A 20,974-nucleotide genomic window follows, 5' to 3' on the forward strand; every position below is an offset into this window, starting at 1 on the left:
CAAAAGTCTTTCTAAGCACCACAAAATCAAAAAAATTCCATTAAAACAGGAGAACATGTGATTTTAAGAGAGCAAAAATTACTAAAAATTGATTTAGCACTTCATCTAAATAACAATCTTTTATTTTGTTTTCAATTTATATTGCGAACTTTATCTATATAACCGTCTTTTATTTTATTTTAAATTTATATTGCAAACTTTTATTTATTAGCCAACATAACGTAGAACTAAATTGCACTTTCATAATAAGTCTTAATATAATGATTGTGTTGTACAACATATTCAAATGATGAAAAATCATTTATTTGACATTGTACCGATAGATGGACAATATTATGTTGGCGAGGTCTCAATAATTTCAAACCCACAACTTAACGTGTGGAGAGAGTTTTAAAATAAAATTAAAAGAAATAATATTATTAGAACCAATTATTTTCTAAATCTTTTATTTATGATATCTTTTATTTAGTTAAGGAAATGTATTTTTTCTTATTAATTGGAAATTATTTAGGACTCTCTATTATAACACTACAAGAAAACTTGTTTTTAGCAACAGAAAAAGTCGTTGCTAAAAAACTGATTTCGTTGCTAAAAATGTTTTTTGCAACGAATTCCATTGTTGCGGGTACAGCCGTAGCTAAAAGTTTTAGCAACGACTATAGTGGTTGCAAAAGGTATCTGTTTTTTGCAACGAGATCTATTGTTGCAAAAAAAAATGTCGTTGCAATTCCTTCAAATGTTTTTAGCAACAAAAGAGCTCGTTGCCAAATTTTCTGCATTTTTAGCTACAACTATTTTCGTTGTTAAATTTCTATTTTTCACAACAACTTAAGTTGTTGCAATACATGATAGTCAATCTTTTGCAACGACTTTACTGTAGGGAAAACAATGAAGTAAAATTTGTTATTAATGTTTTTAGCAACAACTATTACCGTTGCAAAAAACATATATATTTTTCGCAACAACTATTACCGTTGCAAAAAACCAGACACATTTTTCGCAACAACTATTACCGTTGCAAAAAACATACACATTTTTCGCAATAACTTTTACCGTTGCAAAAAAGATACACATTTTTCGCAACAACTATTTATCTTTTGAAACAACCTACAATAAACTAGACAATTAAAATAATAAATAATTTAAAACCAATTAAACTAATATCACCGATTATCATTATATATTAATTCGTATCCCAAAATATCACACGTCCCAAATATTATCGTGTGTCAAAAATATACATAATTTATATACATGTAACGGATAACCAATTTTCAGCATACTTCATCTTCTTATCGTCCCATTTGTTCGACCTTGCCTCCATTCCACCAGTTGTGCCTCCAGTCATAGTACCAGCTTCGGTAAGGAGAATTCCATCCGTAGTTACAACTAAGAAAGTACGAAGGATTAAAACCAACGGAGGTCCAACATATCACATATAGGAATAATAGCAAAACATAGGAAAGTATACCTTTACACCTTTCCCCAGTCCGGTTCAGACGCTTGGCTTCGTCAAGATTGTCACAAACTAATGTATTCCCTACAGAAACGTAGTGATTATATGAGCCCTTTCTCAAGGTGAGACGGTCTCATACAAGACAAACTGTAAAAAATTTACGTTAATGGCGAATCAAATAAATTCCTAATTAACTATATTTTTAAGTTATAGAACAACGAATTGAGGGTGATTGATATATAAGTGGTAGTATTGTATTTGATTGAATTATTTACATTGATTTGCCTTCATATAACTAGTATTAATCATACACCTAATCAATGTAACATAGCCACACTACTAACTTGGCAATAATAGAATATAAAAACAATATGAACAAGCTAGAAAAAGGATAGACTTAGCTTAGATCGAAGACTCATTTTCAGTACACAAACAGCTAGCAGACAGAAAATGGAATCACATGGCATGGGAACATGCCAAATTTTAAGCTATACTAAAATTACAAGCAAAATAAATATAAGAAATTAGCAAGGGATCTTATCAATGAACCATCTAAAAACATCAATAGGAAGCTTTATAATATCCATGGCTTTATTTGCTAGATTTGCACAGCAGCTTAAACATGGGCACACATAACTTAATAATGAGCTGTTCAAACAACCAAAAACATTATTCATAAGTGTGAATTTCTTGTAATCAAAACACTTTTTCGCTAAAGTGTCGAGTGTCGAGGATCCAACACAATTTTTGAAAACAAAGAGCTTGGGGCCCGAGCAACATTAGACATAGCTAAAGTTCTAAAAGAATATACAAAAATATACCTTTGATAGCGTCAACAAGCTTGTTCTAATATGAAACTCAGGTGCAGTCTACAATGCCAAAGCCTAGATTCCAAAGATGGGGTCGGCTTCATGAATCACGTTCCAGTGATCTTCCACGTGAATATTCCAATTATCCAAATAATCAAAAAATTTAAATATTCTAAATCATCATCAAAAGGCCTTCCCTCAAATTCGTGCAAGGCTCAGAGCTAAGAAGCTGCTTATCATGTGATAATGAATTGACAGGCATTACATGTCTAATTTCCTTGCCTTTTAAAAATTTAAATAGACATCCCTAAAACATCATCAAAAGGCCTTCCCTCAAACGAATGATGAAAACCAGCATTCAAAACCAACATTCATCTTCACCATTTGATTCAGAACATCAAGATCAAGAGAAATAGAGAATCAATATCAATTATCAAAACCAACATCAAAACGAGTAAACGACAATCGACAAAACCAACATTCAAGCATCAAAACCAGGCCAGCATTCATATTTTGATTCATCTTCACCATAAAATCAAAAAGAAAACGAATGATGAAAACCAGCATTCAAAACCAACATTCATCTTCACCATTTGATTCAGAACATCAAGATCAAGAGAAATAGAGAATCAATATCAATTATCAAAACCAGCATCAAAACGAGTAAATGACAGTCGACAAAACCAATATTCAAAAATCAAAACCAGCATCAAAATCGTAAGCATCAAAACCAGCATTCATATTTTGATTCATCTTCACCATAAAATCAAAAAAAAAACGAATGATGAAAACCAACATTCAAAACCAACATTCATCTTCAATCAAAACTGTATGTGGTTCTTTTAAGAGAGAAATATACACTAGAAACAATCATCTACAATAATCATACAGATCCAATGAATCACAGTCATCCCAAATTCCCAATTCCCAAACAATCATTCAAAAAAAAAAGAACTACAGAGTACTGACTATGAAATTGGAAATGTTGTGTTCATCAGCTGAAATTCATCTATATTCCAAAACAAGGAAAAAACTACAGGATTCACCTATTGAAATTCGAAAACAAGGAAAAAAACTACAAGATTCATCACTTGAAATTCGAAATATCAAGAACAACACTACAAAATCCATCTACTGAAGTTCAAAAACAAGAAAAATCCAAACGAAAGTATGAAACAAATCAAACAGAAGGCTTGAAAAAACCCTAAAAAATCAAAAAATCAACCAATATACTTACATTACGAGATTCTACACTTGATTCCGTGGTGAATGCTGAGATTGGAGTTTGAAGATTGGAGGAGGAGCGTCGAAGCCTCGAAGAAGCACAGAAGCACTGTCGATACTCGATTGTCAATGGGTTGAAGGCGAGGAGGCGATTATCAGAGAAGCACAGAAGGAATGAGAGAGGAGGCGTCAGGCGAGGAAGCACAGATGGAGATTGGAGGCAGCCAGGAGAATGCGTGTGAAATGAAATTAGGTTTAGTGTGTTTTCAACAAGAAATTCAAAGAACAAGCCATAAATTGAAATCAACAAGAAACAAGAACAACCAATTTTACAGAAAACGAACGCCAAAATAAAATTAAAACTACCTGCTGTCGTGGGTTCAAAGGCGGCTGAAGGGTAGCTTGGCGGCAGCACCGGCTGAAAAGCAGCAGTTCCTCCGATGTGCAGGCGGCGGCAGTGGCTTACCTCCGGTGTGCGGCGGTGTGCGGGATTAGGGCTTGTGAGGAATCGGGTTTGTGAGGGAGGGAATGGGCGCTGGATAATCGAACTGGTCTGGCAGCACCGGCTGAAAAGCAGCAGTTCCTCCGATGTGCAGGCGGCGGCAGTGGCTTACCTCCGGTGTGCGGCGGTGTGCGGGATTAGGGCTTGTGAGGAATCGGGTTTGTGAGGGAGGGAATGGGCGCTGGATAATGTGGAAGGGAAATTAAAATTTCGAAGGAGGAAGGGTAATTTGTGAGGGATTGGGTCAGTTTTGAGAGGGAAAATAAAAAAAAAAGTTATTAGTATATGGTCTTTTGCAACGACTTTATTGTATCCGTATTTTTAAATATTTTTCGCAACAACATATACTGTTACGAATTATTTATTTAATTTTAACAACAACAATGTTTGTTGCAAAAAATTGGGTTACATGGGGAAACTATAAAAAAGGGTGGGAAATTTTTTTTTTTTTTTTTTGGCAACGACTATTTAGCAACAACAATGGATTTTGCAACAACTTATATTTTTCGCAACGAAAAAAATTTAGTCGTTGCTAAAACTTGTTGCTAAAAACAAGTTTTCTTGTAGTGTAAATAGAGGTCATTAAATGAAGATCAAACACAAAAGTAAAAGTAATAAAAAATTAATTTTTTTTCTCTGTGCATAATTTCACTACGTAATATGATCAATTAGAAAAGAGGAGCTATCGAGGCTGCATTATGTTTGGTTTGGTCTAATTTAATACTAAAGTTTGACAAAAATCGAAAATTTAGTCTAAAAATTTTTCAAATAAAATCAAACTATTATAGTCATTAAACCAAAAGAAGGCGTTCTATAAAGATTTGGCCTTTTGCAATTTATGGTTTTTAGCTTTTGAATCCATTTATGATTAAATTCATTATCTTTTTTGTTTGTAAAGATACATTTATGGTTGGATAAAAAAATATTAGCAAAAGACTAATCATAAATCAAATAGATAAATAATGGTTCTCTCTTGTCCTTTCTCAAAAAAGCAAAACCCTAACCTCTTTTGTTTTTATCATAGTATTTTTCTTTCCAACTACGAGTGAATCATAACACATGCAATACTAATACAAGGCATTAAATGGTTAAGCTTCACTATTTCCATAAGATAATAATAGACATATCATAAGACCAGTTATGTACTTTTAATTTTGTAATTTATAAATAGTATTAAATTATACTCACTATGTTTTCAAATATTTTTTTTATTTATCTTTTCGCAGAGAGAGCATTTCTTAGTGAGACGAGATCAAAATAAGAAGCTCATATAAGCTTTTGGTTAAGTTGAATCCTTGACATGGTATCAGAAGCCAGTGTGACAAGAGGTCACGGGTTCGAATATCAACCACCCTCATTTAAAGTGGAATATTCAGCACCAGGTATGAGGAGGGCCTGTGTAGCATCCACACTTCTAGCCCAATGGGCTCTCATGTGAGAGAGCGTGTTAGAGTATATAAAAGCCTCAACCATCAACTTAAATTTTGGGTTGAATTGGTTCCTTAACACTCTTAAAATAATAGCTCATGTTAATTTAACGATCATTGTCAACATTGACAACATAAATATGATTTTAACTTGCTATATATATATATATTTTAAGAAAACAAATAAAGAATCATAGCTATTTGTAATAATTGGTATAATAATAATGAAGCCATATTGCTTCACAAAAATTTCATTCTCGTGTACAAAAATTGCTAGAAAATATTATAAAAGGTCTCATACGACATTTTGTGTCCTAGATGCACTATAGATGTTGTATGTGTTTCTTATTTTCTTATTCTTATATATAAATAAATTTGTCGACCAGTTTTTTCACATAGACAAATTATAAACTAAAAAATCATTTCCAAAAATCATCATTTTCACAATGAAAATTACCCCTTTAATTTTATATGTTCAAATTATATTTCTCCCCTAGGCCCCACTCAAAAATTCCAAAGATAGGAGTGTTGGTAAAGTGAGGCATCATAAGTATCCTCTTGAACACCATAATCAAAACTATCTTCTTGTGGTGTTGAAAAATAATGACCCGTGGTAAATTCATCATACCCGGCAAAATACCCGAATTCATTCGCATAATTACCCGACCCGAGTGTGTTAGTAAGACTAAATTCATTTAACTGTTCATGAAATGACATTTCCACCCTTGTAGTTCCGTCTGAAATTGACGGTGAATACGACAAATTGTAGTAGTCCTCCTCCACCATCCGATTCTCCTCTGATACATCCCTGATCGTAGGATGATGATGATGATGATGATCAGAAGCAGTGAGATTAGCAAACCTGGCGGCAGCAGCCTGGATTTCTGACGGTGTCATTGATTGTCCGCCGACAATATCGGGAGGATTATCAGGGAAATTAAAATTAGCAGACTTGCCACGTAGGCAAAACTGAGCAGCGTCAAAAGCACGTGCAGCTTTCTCAGGGGAATCATAAGATCCTAACCAGATCCTTTCACGGCTGTTAGGAAGACGGATTTCTGATACCCATTTCCCCCATTTCCTCTTCCTTACTCCCTTGTATTTAACGGAGTTATCTCCGTTATTATACTCGTGCTCGGGTGATTTTTTAGTCATTTTTTAATCTGTTTGTACGAGCGAGATATAGACAGTATAACGATAATGGATATTTTAATATTAAATTGAATATTGTAAGTGATGGAAGGAAGGGAAGAGTGGTAGAGTATTTATACGTGTGGTAAGGAGAGATCGAGAGAAGTCAACGATGTATTGGTCAAAGCTTGAAAGAGAAATTTAATTAATTATGATAATAATAATAATAGTAATAATAATAATGATAATAATAATAATAATAATATGAAAAGAAATAGAAAGACTAATACGCGGTTCATTTGATTTTATGTTGGTAAATACTAAATGAGAAGCACGTGAGAGTGAATTGAGATGAGGATTGGTTAAAAAATAATTTAGAGAAAAGTCTTAGTGAAAACTAGGTAGTAGTATTAGGGAGAGTGAAATATAATAGATATACACGTGGTGTTATAAGTACTCTCTAAGAAAGCCGTAAAGCCGCAAAGTGATCAATTGGGTAGGACCCACTTATTGCATGATGATGAGCTACTTTTTTTTATGAGGTAGAATACTAATACCATCTTTTGGTTAATAATTATTATTTGTCAATTCGCAAATTATATCTATGTAAAGGGATTCAATAGAGTAATATTTCTTAAACTGTAATTTATTTTTTTGTGTTTTGATTATTTTTATTAATATATTTTTGTCTTTTATGGTGATTTACAAATTATGGTGATTGATTAGAATTTTTCTAGAATACTAATAACTAGAATTATTCTCGATGTCTATTAGGATTGTAACAAAGAAAAAAAGTTTTTTAAAGAAAAGGGTGAATAATGATAATAAATAAAGAGATGAAATGAATTGTATAGATAAAATCAAAAGAGTGTTAAAAATATATAAATAAAATTGAAAGAAATAGAATTGATATAAATAAAGTGGGAGAAATTAAAATGACAAATATTGTAAATTAAATGGAACTAAGGAATACTCTTTATTCATTCGGCAATCTCCACATACAGAATTGCCCCTCCATCCCTATCATTTTGCTAATATTTTTATTTACTTGGTAATTATTATTTTATTTTGCATTATATTAGTGTTACTTTTTTAAAAATTTTATCTATAATTTTCTTTTACATTGCTCACTTTTAATTTTATTTGCATAATTTAATTTAATGATCCCATTATTATTTTGATATATGTCCAAATGTTACAGTGTTGCATATTCAAAACGACAAAAGAATTACCGTTATTACTCCCTTTGTCATAAAGGGTTTGCCACAACCAAATATAATTTTTGTGTATATTAAAAAAATAAAAAAGGGGAAAATGTATACTTTACGTATAGATGAGATGAAAAGATACGTTAAATGTAAATTAAAATCAAAGAATAAGTGTGAGTTATGATTAAAAATAAAGTTGGTGCAAAATTGATGAAACAAACTAATAAGGAAAATGCTATAAATAAACTTCCTGGGGTAGAGGGATTATGTGTTCTTTATTTATTAATAACTAAAAAGAAAAAAGCAAATAAATAAAATATTAAGAAAAAAACATATTAATGATATTTTTAGAATATTATTAAGGGAAAATTGACAAAAAGTATCTAATAAAAAATTTTATTTTTAAAAAGTACCTAATAAAAACAGAAGAGTACCATGTAACGTTATCCTTCAGTTGACCATCAAATATAATGGTTGACTGGTCAAATTTAAAAATTCTTTTTCTTCATGTTAAATTTCTTTTCCAATTTAACTTTGTTTTGAGTAAAAAGTAGAGGAAGAAAGTGAGGAAATTAAATTGGAAAAGAAATTAAAAATAAGGCAGAAGAATTTTCGATTTCGACCTACCAATCGTTATATTTGATGGTCAACTGAAGGAAAACGTGTTATTTGGTACTCTTTGGAAAAGAAAAAATTTTATTAGGTATTTTAAAACTTTTTTGGAAAAAAAATTTATTATGTACTTTCTGACAATTTTCCCTATTATTAATTATATATTATTAATTAATAATAATATACACAATAAAAAAATATATTAAAGAGGTCATGAGACCAAGCAACGACCACCAAACCACCACCTAGAGGTCGTAAGGAAAAAAGCTCATTGGACATAATTAAATATTTTCTCTGATTTTATTTAATAGTTGTTTCAGACACTGTAGTAATTATTATTCATCAACTAATCTTATTTGACATATACTTTTTTATTTATAATGTAAAAAATAAACAAGTATCATTTTAATGCATATTTTCATAATATTATATTTTTATAATACTCTTAACTATTTCATATATAAATTTAACTAGAGTATTGGGTTAAAATACTCTTTTAAGTACTTGATTTGGTTTAAATTTTATTTTAGTTCACTAGGTTATATTTGCTAAGTGTTTGTAGCAAGAGACTACAAGGAATTTTAGAAGCAAAGTGTAAGCATGTTCTAAATAGGATGCATTCTAAGAATTTATAAGAAAGTGAATAAAAAGAATTAGGTGTAGACGTAGGCTTAGCCAAACTTCATAAATCTATGTACGTATTTTCTCTATTTAGAATTTAGATCCCATATGTTTATCTGTTTGAGTTTTCAAATACATTCCTGATTTATTTTGAAGATCAGGATCTTGACACTAAATCCCATCCATATGATCCTAATGAAAGTAAAATTTGAAAAACACATATAATCTATTCAACTTCTTCTAAACTATACCATCTTTTAGTTAGGAGTTTTGGTGGATCTCTATTTGCTTATTTTTGTCCATCCATCGAGTCTAATATTATTTCTAGCAAGTTTTATATTAAACCGTCTTATTGTAAGACAGACCTATACAAATAGTCTAAATCATTTATATTTAAAGTAAAATAATTGAATTAAGCTTACACAGGAAATAACTAAATAAAAGCTGTTTTATTTTCATTAATTTTTTAAGAAAATAAAAATTAGGCCTACTCATTGTCTTACGGTAAGATGGTCTTGATAAAAAAAATTATTTATTATTTTATCTTATAATTTGATAATTTGATACTTAACTTTGTGAGTTCACAAGTTTAAGTTAGAGGTTGTCCTTAATTTGTCCTATATTTATATGACCTGTGCGTTTCCTAGGTAGCTTCAATATTCTTTTTTTTCTATGTTCGTGCATTTGGTTTGGTTGCCTTTTTAGAATTTTGTATTTGTGAACCTTTTTTTTAACTCAAGTAACACTTATAATAATATTAATAAACTACAGTAGTACATTAAAAATATTTTAAAAAATAATAAACTACTAATCATGATGGTGTTTTGATCACTGATTCTGTTTTATGGTAAAAAAAAGTGGTCAAATGACACTCTTCCTAGAAGGTTATTAAGGATTTGCTTCGTTTTTATTTTATTTTATTTTATTTTATTTTTGTTAATGTAGATTATCAGATAAACTTGGTGAAAAAAGATTGAGATTTTATATTTATACTTTATTACTATTTTTCTTAATTTTACAAAGAATAATTCACGAATTACAGTTTTAAAATTTAGATTTTTTTCTCGATATATAGCTTCAATGATTTTTTACTATCTATTACTATTACTATATAGTAAATAAAGATGCAAATAGAAGAGAACAAAGGGCGTATAAGTAATAATTTTGATTTTCTTAGAGCACCTTCAGTACAATTTATTTTTTCTTTTAAGAGTTTTGACATTAGATTGTGCTGAAAGCTTTCAGCATGTTGGGGTCACATAACGAATTTTTTAATCAACTGTAAAAAGGGTATTTAGCACGAAGATTAAAGATGAGGAGAGTCATTAAAAACAGTGGTAATTATAAAAGAATATTATAGTAAAATAAAAATGATAAACTAAAATGAAAAATAGTTTTATATCAAAGAGACAGAAGAGTATCGATTGATGTAGCAAATTTTTCTAGAATTTGGTGCTAACTTATTAAAATTAAGTCCAATAAAAATATAATGAACTTTAATATGGGTTTTGAATTCCTAAAAGCAAAAATTGAAAATTCTCATACACGGTAATTAAATTAATAAAAATTAAGTAGGGTCAAAAAAAATTCCATGTAGGTAAATGACCAACACCGTACTACCGGCCTCAGTTATAATTCTCCGTCAAAGTGTAAACATACTAGTAAGATAAGTACTTGGTTGGTGCGTCAAATTCAGACATGAACCAAAAACTATTATTTTCAATTACTTTTTTTTTAGTTAATTTTTGGTTAAACTTTCGGTTTAGCTTTTTCTACCATGCAATGCACTTTTTAGAATAAATAAGGTTTCATGCAATTTAAATATTCAAATAAAAAAAAATAAAGGATTTGATGATGAAAAGAGAGACAAGTATGAGTCAAAAGCATTGGCCGTTTTTGGGTGTCGGGTCTTCCATAAATGGGGAAGCCCGGCCATAAAATGTCAACGCTACCTCTAAATTGTAAATAGTATAGGACCAACAACCAAGATTTGACCTAATTCAAGAGTCATACGAGTAACTTACATTAATTCAATGATTGATTTTCAAATTTTCTTTTTTTAATAATTATAGGACATATCCATATTCTACAAACTATTAACATTGTGGGATATAAAAAGGAAATTGTCAATGGTATCGATAGTAGCTTTAATTTTTTTTTAATTAATGGTACACTCGTATTATTGAGCGTCTTACAACCGTAATCTCTTTAAACTTTTTCTGTCTAAAATCGTTCAAAACTGTTAACTTTCTTTTATGTTTTAAATTGAAAAATAAAAGAAAAAGAAAAAAAGTTAACGATTTGGACGATTTTGGACGGAAAAAGTTAAAAAAGGTTACAGTTGTAAGACGCTCAATATATAATATCATGGTACCATTGATAATAAAAAACTTAGGAATACCATTGATAAAGTGTCAAAATTCAAGAATACCATTGATAATTTCCCTATACAAAATTATATTTAATATTTAAAGTGTTTAGAAAATAAAACAAAAAAATTAAAGTATAGAGGTAGTTGCTAATTCGCGGAGTGCGACGCTTCACAGAAAGTTATTCGCAAGGAGCGATTAGGGATGGTCATAGATCATGTTTGGATCGGGTCCAACTAGACAAGCTAGACTCATTAATTTTTGGAGGGGCCTTACCCAGACTCTTAGGAGTCTGAAATTTTTGGTTCATGACATAGACTCGCTAAGTCTAATGGGTCCGGAATCCTAAGTGACTCTTGATTTTTGATTATTCATACTTAAACCTTTTACATTTTAAAGGTTTATGTACTAACACGAGTCTTTGAGTTGTACACAAGTCTAAATTGAGTCCATATACATGTATAATGGTTGGGTTTGGAGTAGGTCTGACGAGTATGGGTTTTGCAGGTCTTGGTCTCAAATGGGTACAGAGGGAAGGTCTAGGTCGGGTCTAGGTCTGATAACCTGACCTAATTTTTTGGACCCAAAACTAAATTTAGATCTGCTAGATTTCCACAAAATTAGACCCAGACCCTAAAAGTAAGGACAGTTTTGAATCTGGCCTAATAGTAAGCTTTATTTCATGGAGCTTTGCTTTGTTACGTAAATGGGTGTTTCTTCAAATTATACCTGATTCATTATCAGTTATAGTGAAGAAGTCATAGAATGTATGTGTAACTTGCAATATTACTCTAAAAATGTGTGATTTCATGTAAATTCAGAACATACGACATTTGTTACACAAATTTATTTTCTCAGAAATTAAGAAACTTGAAAATTTTAAACTCCTCATATGGTTTTTGATTTTAATCATCTTCCAAAATACACATATTCATTTAGATTAACCACTTTTTACTAAGTTATATTATTAATTGTATCTCATTGTGAATTTTTATTATCAAAATTAAAGTACCTTCAATAGAGAAATATCTCAAAAAGAAAGTTTGCAATTGAACTTCAATCTGTTATCTAGTGAAGTCCTTTATTACCAGTGACGGACGTATGTGAGGGTCTACGGGGTCACGTGGCCCTAGGCGTTTTTTTTTTAATCCAAAGTAGATTTTTCTATTAGTAAGAGTAAAGTGTAATATTAGTACTAAAGTCTTTTGATGCTACATACTCTCTCATATTAGTAATTTTGTCTTATTTTTTATTAGGTCAGTTGATTTATTTTGTTTCACTTCCTTTTATATATGTCGTATTCAAAATTTTAGCAAGTCTTGTATGTAAACCGTCTCACCGTGAGACGAACCCATACAAGCAGCCCCTAAGTAAAAAAAAGCATTAAAAACAATGAAATTTAAATTAACACTTGTACAAAAACCAATTTTATTTTAAATAGTTTGGTATGACCCAATTGAGATCGTCTCACGGTGAAACGACATCAATATAGAATGTGCACTGTAATAGATCAATCCACTATTTATTTACAGCATACATATTATTTTTAGAGTATATGTAACTTTTTCTCTAGTTACATTATTTTGAATAAAGAGGAATAAATTCAATAAATAATTAAGTTCAAAGTGTTATTAATTTAGTTAATGCATATGATTAAACACTATTTATTACGAGAAATTCTTTCAAGAATAAGATTACAATTTTGATAAATTTATTGTGTTTTTACTTGTCATTTTGCAGAAAAAAAAATCAGTTGTTAATTTTATAAATGAAACTTTGCCAAAAATTCGTTCATTGATTGATGCCCCTGAGACTCCGAACCCTGGAACCGTGGATCCGCCACTGTTTATTACCATATATAAGGCGCCTATCATATATAACATTGTAATTGTCGTGTGATTTTTAGTATGTCATGTTTCTGAGAATTATTAAAAGGAATTTTGATAGGTACTCGATAATCAATATTGTTAGCCTAAAATGACGATGTCTATATACGGTCTACTCTTTTGATGTGGTTAATTATGACAAAATAACAAGCTTGTTTTATTAATATGTACAAGAATAAAAACACAAAAATAAGTTAAATGAAAAATATGTGGATGAGATAATTAAAGAGAAAATAATAAGTTTCTGGATTAGTGGATGACATAATGAAATAAACGCGATTACTAAAGCTTAAAATACAAATGCAGAAAAATCTAAGTGGTCCATTAAAATAGAAAATAAACCCAAATTAAAGGAACAATAATTCTCATCAACATATTACTTAATTCATTTTAATCAGAGTAGGTGTCATCAAATTAGGAAAAATTAGATTAAATAGGCCACACTAGAAAGATTCAAATAAAAACGCATAGGAGCAAAGCCAAAAAAAAAAATAAAAATGCAGACAATCCAAAATAGTTATGCACTAGTAAAAGTAACGGTAATGGTAAATACTCGAACATCTGCTCTGAATTATCCGATTTTTCAAAAATCGGATAAATTATCCGTTTCTAAATCGGATATCAAATATTCCAAGTCGGATAATTCAGATCGGATATTTTTGAACACCCCTAGTATTACCAACTTGAACACTGAAAAATAGTTTACATTGGTACACTGACTGAATATTCAGACTATAATTAAAATATTCAACTCAATTTCCTACTATATATACGTTACTAGGAGAAATTTCTAACTAATTTCCTACTGCAAAATTTAATAGTCCAACTATTTTTCTACTAATTTTTGACTAAATTTTACTTGGGAAAAAAATTTTCGACTGTTTTCCAACCAATTTCCAATTAAATTTTGGTCGGAAAAATATTTTTTTGTCCAAAAGTTTCTAAAAAAAATGTTTTTTCACTTTTATTATTTAGTTTTCAATAATTCAAAAAGTTAAAAGAACTTTTTTTCATTTTAATAAGTTTAATAAATTTTATGCAACTAACACTATACTAGTACAACCAATAGAAATTTTATACCAATATAACTAATACTATAATATACTAATATAACTAATATACTACTTCTAAACTAATGCAAAAAAAAAAAATGTTTGTGGAAGAGACACATTATAAGAAAGTGCCGATATAGATTGTTAATAGTCCTAACGGTACGTTTCGCCTTACCATTTTATGGTGAAATATGAGGGCAACAATGTCTCTAAATAATCTCATGAATGTTTTGTAAATAGAGTAAGATATATATATATTTTTTATCATATTCTAGCATGTATCTCCTTAAATGAAGTTCAACATAGGAACGACAATGACTTACAGAGAAAACATCATATTTAGAACAAAAGATGTGAGTAATCATCTTAGAACAAAAGGTAGTAACGAAAACCCCTTATGGCTATTGATTATAGGAAAAGTAAATAAATCTAAGGATTAATTATCAACTACAGTTTTGAAATTTAGCCATTTTAAAATAAATGGTCTAGAAATTTTTTTTATAAACAATAATCTTCAAATTATCAGACACGATATCGATACAACCACTTTACCGAATGACCTATTAAATGACCGTTCACCATGTTGATTGACCTTTGACTTTCAATTAAATTTATTAATCTAATCTAATTATCCAATTACCTTCAATTAACCCTTCTTCCCCCAACCTCTCTCTACCCCTCCCCAATCACCCCCATTCTCCCACCTTAACACCACCACTAAAGATTCTCCTTTATTATTCTTAATCCCTACACCAATTTTCTCATCAAAGTCAAAATTCCTCAGAAAAACCCATTAATCACCATTAAAACTCATTTGAAGAAAGCTCTTCAGAATTGCTCCTGCCATTCCCGATTGAAAAACCAACTTTCCTCCAATGGTGCTGTTGTTGGGCCTATTAGTTTTTGTTATGGGTATCCTGTGGGGTTAGGATTAGTATAGGTTTAGGCGGGGGATTTGATTTTGGACATGGATTGACTAGAGGAGGAATGTCCAAGCCATTTAGACAAAATGATGAGGAAGACTGGTGGAGATTTTCAACTGTTGATGTTGGTGAAACTTCACTAAAATTCAGCAAGCCCTTACAAGCAGAAAAGAAGAAAAAAATGTCACCAATTTCTCAAGAAAATAATTAGATATTCACATTTGATTGATTGGAAAGGGGTAGAGAGAGGTTGGGGAAGAAGGGTTTAATCGGAGGTAGTTGGTTAATTAGGTTAGATTATAGAATTTAATTGAAAGTCAAAGGTCATTTAGAACAGCCAACAGTCATTTAGCAGGTTATTCGGTGAAGTAGCTGTATCGATGTCGCATTTGGTAATTTAAATGCTGTTGTTTGTAAAAAAAAATTTCAATGTTGTAGTTGGTATTACCACAGAACCACATAATATAATAATTTATACTCCGTTTGTTTTATTTAAATGTCTCATTTGCTTTTTTACGTTTGCCAATGCACTAATTCAAAACTTAATAATAGCGATAATTTTGTATAATTAAAAATTATAAAAACTAGATATTAATAAATCTTATGTTAAGTCGAATCAAATAAAATCTCATTTGACTATGTTTTAATGCATGAATTATAAATAGAATACAAATTAAGAACAATTGATAATTAGTAGCCCAAAAGCAAGCAAATAAGACATTTAAAAAGCAATGGAAGGAGTAGTTTAGAGTTAATCAAACAATATAATTAACCTACAATTGATGTACTATAAGAATTTAATGAACTTACTAACGTGGACATATACCAATATACGCATCATGAATAAACTAACAACCACTCAAAATCAACGCAAGATAAATAATTATAAAATAGCTTTAAATCATACTCAATTAACTATTATTCCGAATATGGTTACATATAGGGGTGTTCAAAAATATCTGATCTAAATTATCCGATTCAGAATATCTGATTTTAAAAAGGATAGTTTGAACCGGATATTCGATTTTTGAACCGGATACCGGATTCGAATCCGGATAACATATTGGCAAAATCGAGTATTCGGATATATGGTTTCTACGTTTTTTTTTTATTTTTTAAATATATAAATATTTTTTCATAACTTTTTTTGTTTTTGTTGTTAAATTACTACTACTATGTAACAGTTGATAGGAGATAGAATACTCTCTAGAAGGGGTAAATAAAGAGTATGCCTATATAAAATATTTGTCTGGAAGTTTAGCTCAAGAACTTGGGTGACCTTTCAAAACTGTTTTCTGGAACATTTTTAGGCCGATTAATAAAACTATATATAACGTATGTGCTAAAATAAACTTAAACAATAACACACGATATGTTAACGAGGTTCGGTTCTAAAGAACTTACTCCCACCTATGGGTTATCTTCCAGCCCGTAGGATTCAACGCCTTTTATTAATAGACTTCAAGACAAACTGGAGATCTCTCTATCTTCTCTCACAACGTTCTTCCACTTGAAGAACGTCTTACGTCCCTTAATAAAAGCAAATTTCAATCTTACAATAAAGATTACAAGTTGAACACTTTAAAAAGTATTCTAAGGTTAGGCGTATTAATCTATGAAAATTCTAACTCTTTTTATCACTTAATCCTATTACAATTTATAAGAGCTAGATGAACTAAGAATTACAACTCTTTTGAACACTTAGAGAATACTAGACCTTATTTCAACAAGAGAGAAAATTGTAAGAAGAAGTGCAAAACTTAATTCTTGAACGAAGCCTTGTATTTATATATGTCACGCTTCAACATATCCTTATAGAGCAAGAAAGCTTCATCCGTCAATTTCGTTAATCTGGTTAATCTTTGTGCCAGTCTTCAAGATCTTGAACTTTAACTCAAACTGACGTTGCACTGACAGCTCATATAATTACGTCATTGTGTTTTGTATTTTGCTATAAACAACCATTGTTGTGTTGCCACGTTAGAACTCGTACAAGATATTGAAATCCGCAGCAAAACCAGATAATATAACGTGTAAAATTTTATTCAAAATTAATTTCTATTTTTAGCATTAATTTAAATTGTCTTTTCCTATTTTTAGTGTCAATTTAAATTATCATCTTATTTATTGGAAAGCCTTTAATTAGCGTAGCTTAACAACTTATTTAATTTCAAATATAAACCGTGTACTCTTAATTACAAAACGTGTGAAACTTATACTTTAACATTTAATCGTCTAAATATCTTAAACACACATTTTAAATTCAAATTCAAACATAAAAAAATTTAAGATAAAACACATAATATATTCAAATATTCAAACATACTTTATTTTTAATTCAAACTTAATTTCAATATATTTTGACCTATTAAAATATTTCAAAGTTAATTTTAATATACTTTGACCTACTAAAATATTTCAAATGATAATGACGAAAATAACCTTGTCTTAAACATAATTATCTTAAAACCATTTAAACTTATTTCAAAACTTATAAATTCAACCTTAAGATAAACTTAAGTCATTTAAATGTATTTCAAGCATATTTCAAGCTTAGCTAGTTTATTAAATAATCTACCAACATTTAAAATATTTCAAAATTAAAATATATATCAATTATTAACTTTATATTTAATATGATTTTGGACCGATTTAAACAACTAAATATAATTACTTAATTTATTTGTTTAATTATATGTGTTTTGAATTATCATCATTTAAGAGAGTTGAGTCTTCAGATTTGTATTCTAAGTTTAAAAAATATAATTTTTTAATGGTTTAAAAAATAAGCTTGATTAAAGAAAGAAAGTGAAGTGATTATAAATATTTATGTGGAAATAACGTAAAATTGTTTTAAAAAAGACAAAAAAAATTATTTGAAAATTAGGCATCCGATATCCGATCCAGATTTAACCGGATATCCGGATATCTGAGTTTTCGGGATCAAAGATCTATTTACGTTAAAAAGACTAGTTATGACATGGAAATAGACTAAAAAAAACTATTAAGATGAAATCTCCTATGTGCTTAGATACCCAACCAAGTATTATGAAAACTATCGAAGATAAATACTCGATCTGGGTATCCTTCGATCTGGGTATAGATACCCGACCGGGTAAATAAAAAAGTAAATAAAAAGTACAACATATCCTAGGGTGCAATATTATTTGAGCATATAACATATTCTGGGGTTTCAACTAGTAGCTTAATTTTTGGTTGAATTGGTTTGTTGGCATAGCCAATGTGACAAGTAGTCACGAGTTTGAATTTCAACCACCCCTCATTTAAAGTGAAATATTTAGTACCTCAACCATCAATTTAAACTTTTGGTTAAGTTGGTTCATTGACAAAATACACTATTAAGAAATTTTTAAAAAATTCTCATTTTTAAAAAAATTAAGAACAAGAACAAGATTTTAAAATAATGTAGATGTGATTGTTAATGATAAAATTATTGAAAAATAATTTTATAATTTGAATATATAAAGACAATAATTATAATCATTATCATCATACCCAGTGTATTCCGCTTATAAAAACTATGGTCAGGATTTAGGGAGGGAAGAAAGACGACAACTCATACTTATAGAAGAGAGTGCGGTCAAAGAGTCCCTATACAATAGCTGTAATAATTTATATAATTTTCATTTTGATAAAGTATTAATGGTAATTTTTGTAGTTCTTCTAAAAATTTTTGTGATAGTTTATTATGGTGATGATTGACGTTGAATATTACTTTGAAGATGAAGAAAGAGATCAACTAAGGTGAACAACCACATTGTAGGATGATGAGATTGTCTTTGGTCTTGGTCGGAGATGAATATATAGTTAAAGATTATAGAAAAATAGAAAAATATCATGCAGAAAGTAAGATAATAATTGGAATTCGTAACAACCATACATTCTTTTTAACTACATTTATGAGCTTTTGTAAAAAAAAAATAATAACTAAACAAGATCTCACATGACTATATTCTAACGTGTAGATTAAGAACAAAATACAAATTAAGAGTGATCGATGAATAGTATTAAAAAACTAAATGGGACAACTGAAAAGAATCGAAGTAAGAACAAATACAAATTAAGAGTGATCGATAAATAGTGTTAAAAAACTAAATGGAACAACCGAAAAGAATTGAAGGGAGTATAAAACGTAAAAATTTAAGAAAATAGAAAAAAATAAATATAGCTGGGACTGATAGGAGACATGTGGAGATCAGATGCTTATCTAAATGAGAATTAAAAAATGTGGATTATTATTAAAACAAATTGAAAGGAAAAGTGAAATAAATTTGTTGAGAGGGACGGACTTGTTTATCTAGAAAAGATGTGGGTTAGTGGTACAAATAAGTAGTTGGAGCATTTAATTGTGGGATATTGACTTTGGCCTTACCATTGGTGGAAGAGTAGCCCTTTGAATAGCCGTAAATATTTTATGTTTCTACAAAATAAAATAGACTTAGGGCTGAATTTTTATTGTTTTCCACCTCAAAACACTTTGACTTGTTGATTTCAATCTTTTCGTAGATAAGATGTGTATATGGATTAATAGTATTGTTTACTAGGAAAAATGCCCTTATAGAAATGGTTTTTCATAATTGTTTTTCCCAAAAGCAAAGTTTAGGATTTTAATTTAAGGGGCTAAATTGTTAATATACTAGTAAATTATTTACCATATAAAAATTAGAGGTGTTCAAAACAAAAACGATAATCTGAAATGTTTTACTTAATTTTGGATTTCAAATGTTTTACTCCAATCATTGAGCTATAATAATATTTGTTATATATTTACACTCTTTAAACTATATATCATATTAACAAGGGGCTAAAAAGATTGCGTTTTCGATAAGGGGACTAGGCCTCCCCCCAGCCCCCATGTGGCTTTACTTATGGTTCTACATTTTATAAAAACTTTGATTTTTCTCAATTCATCAACTAGACACTTATTTGTCCTTCCTTTTAGAAAAAAATTTAATTTTTCTCAATTCATCAACTCAACACATGTCCAATATAAACGCAATTCATATGATTCTTCATAATTGTTTTAGATACAACTTTAATTTTTGTAGATTTATATCCGATAAATATTGCAAAAAAAAATCAAGTCGAAAAAAATATACGACTATACCTAGATACAGTTGTATACATTCTGTGAGACTTGATCCTTTTTCAAAAAAAATATTTTAATGAAAATTTAATTAATTTAAAAAAATATTAATAAAATATTCAATATTTTTTTACAATGACATCATATATTAATTAGAGATCCCACCTACAGACGTCTTGACATTTACGATGTTAAATTTACCTTCTATTTTACTTTGACACACAAACAATTAGTTGAGATTGAGTTGAAAAGGTTTTGTTTCGAGAGAAGTTAGAGAGATCAGATGAAGTCTAAGTGCAAAAAAATTAAAAGGAGTGGCAACACAATGAAAAAAGGTAACGTCATTTAATAACGCCCAACATAGAGTAATGTTTACTAGATATTCAGCTCTTATCGAGTGCCCTATAATATTGTTTACTATTTTATTCCTTTGTGATTGTTACTATCTTATTAATCGTAGCATTTCTCCTCACAATATGTCACTATCAATAATAATCTTAAGGGGACATGGAAAATAACTTCTTATTTTTTATGTATAAGAAAAAAACATGGTCAAGTGAACTATTATATTCATCTCTTGATCTCAACACATATTTTAATAATGTCAAAATTTTATAATTTTTAATTTATATGTAATTAAAAATATT

At 29.5% G+C, this 20,974-nt stretch overlaps 1 protein-coding gene across 1 annotated transcript; it reads right to left on the reverse strand.

The window, feature by feature from the left end:
- Window positions 1–5,630: 5,630 nt before the first annotated feature.
- Window positions 5,631–6,638, reverse strand: LOC130815206 (ethylene-responsive transcription factor ERF017-like). Its single transcript, XM_057681590.1, has one exon. The coding sequence runs from the start codon at window positions 6,571–6,573 to the stop codon at window positions 5,923–5,925; it is 651 nt and encodes a 216-aa protein (XP_057537573.1). The 5' UTR covers window positions 6,574–6,638; the 3' UTR covers window positions 5,631–5,922.
- Window positions 6,639–20,974: the final 14,336 nt, after the last annotated feature.

This window comes from Amaranthus tricolor, chromosome 6, assembly GCF_026212465.1.
Source record: "Amaranthus tricolor cultivar Red isolate AtriRed21 chromosome 6, ASM2621246v1, whole genome shotgun sequence".
NCBI lineage: Eukaryota > Viridiplantae > Streptophyta > Magnoliopsida > Caryophyllales > Amaranthaceae > Amaranthus > Amaranthus tricolor.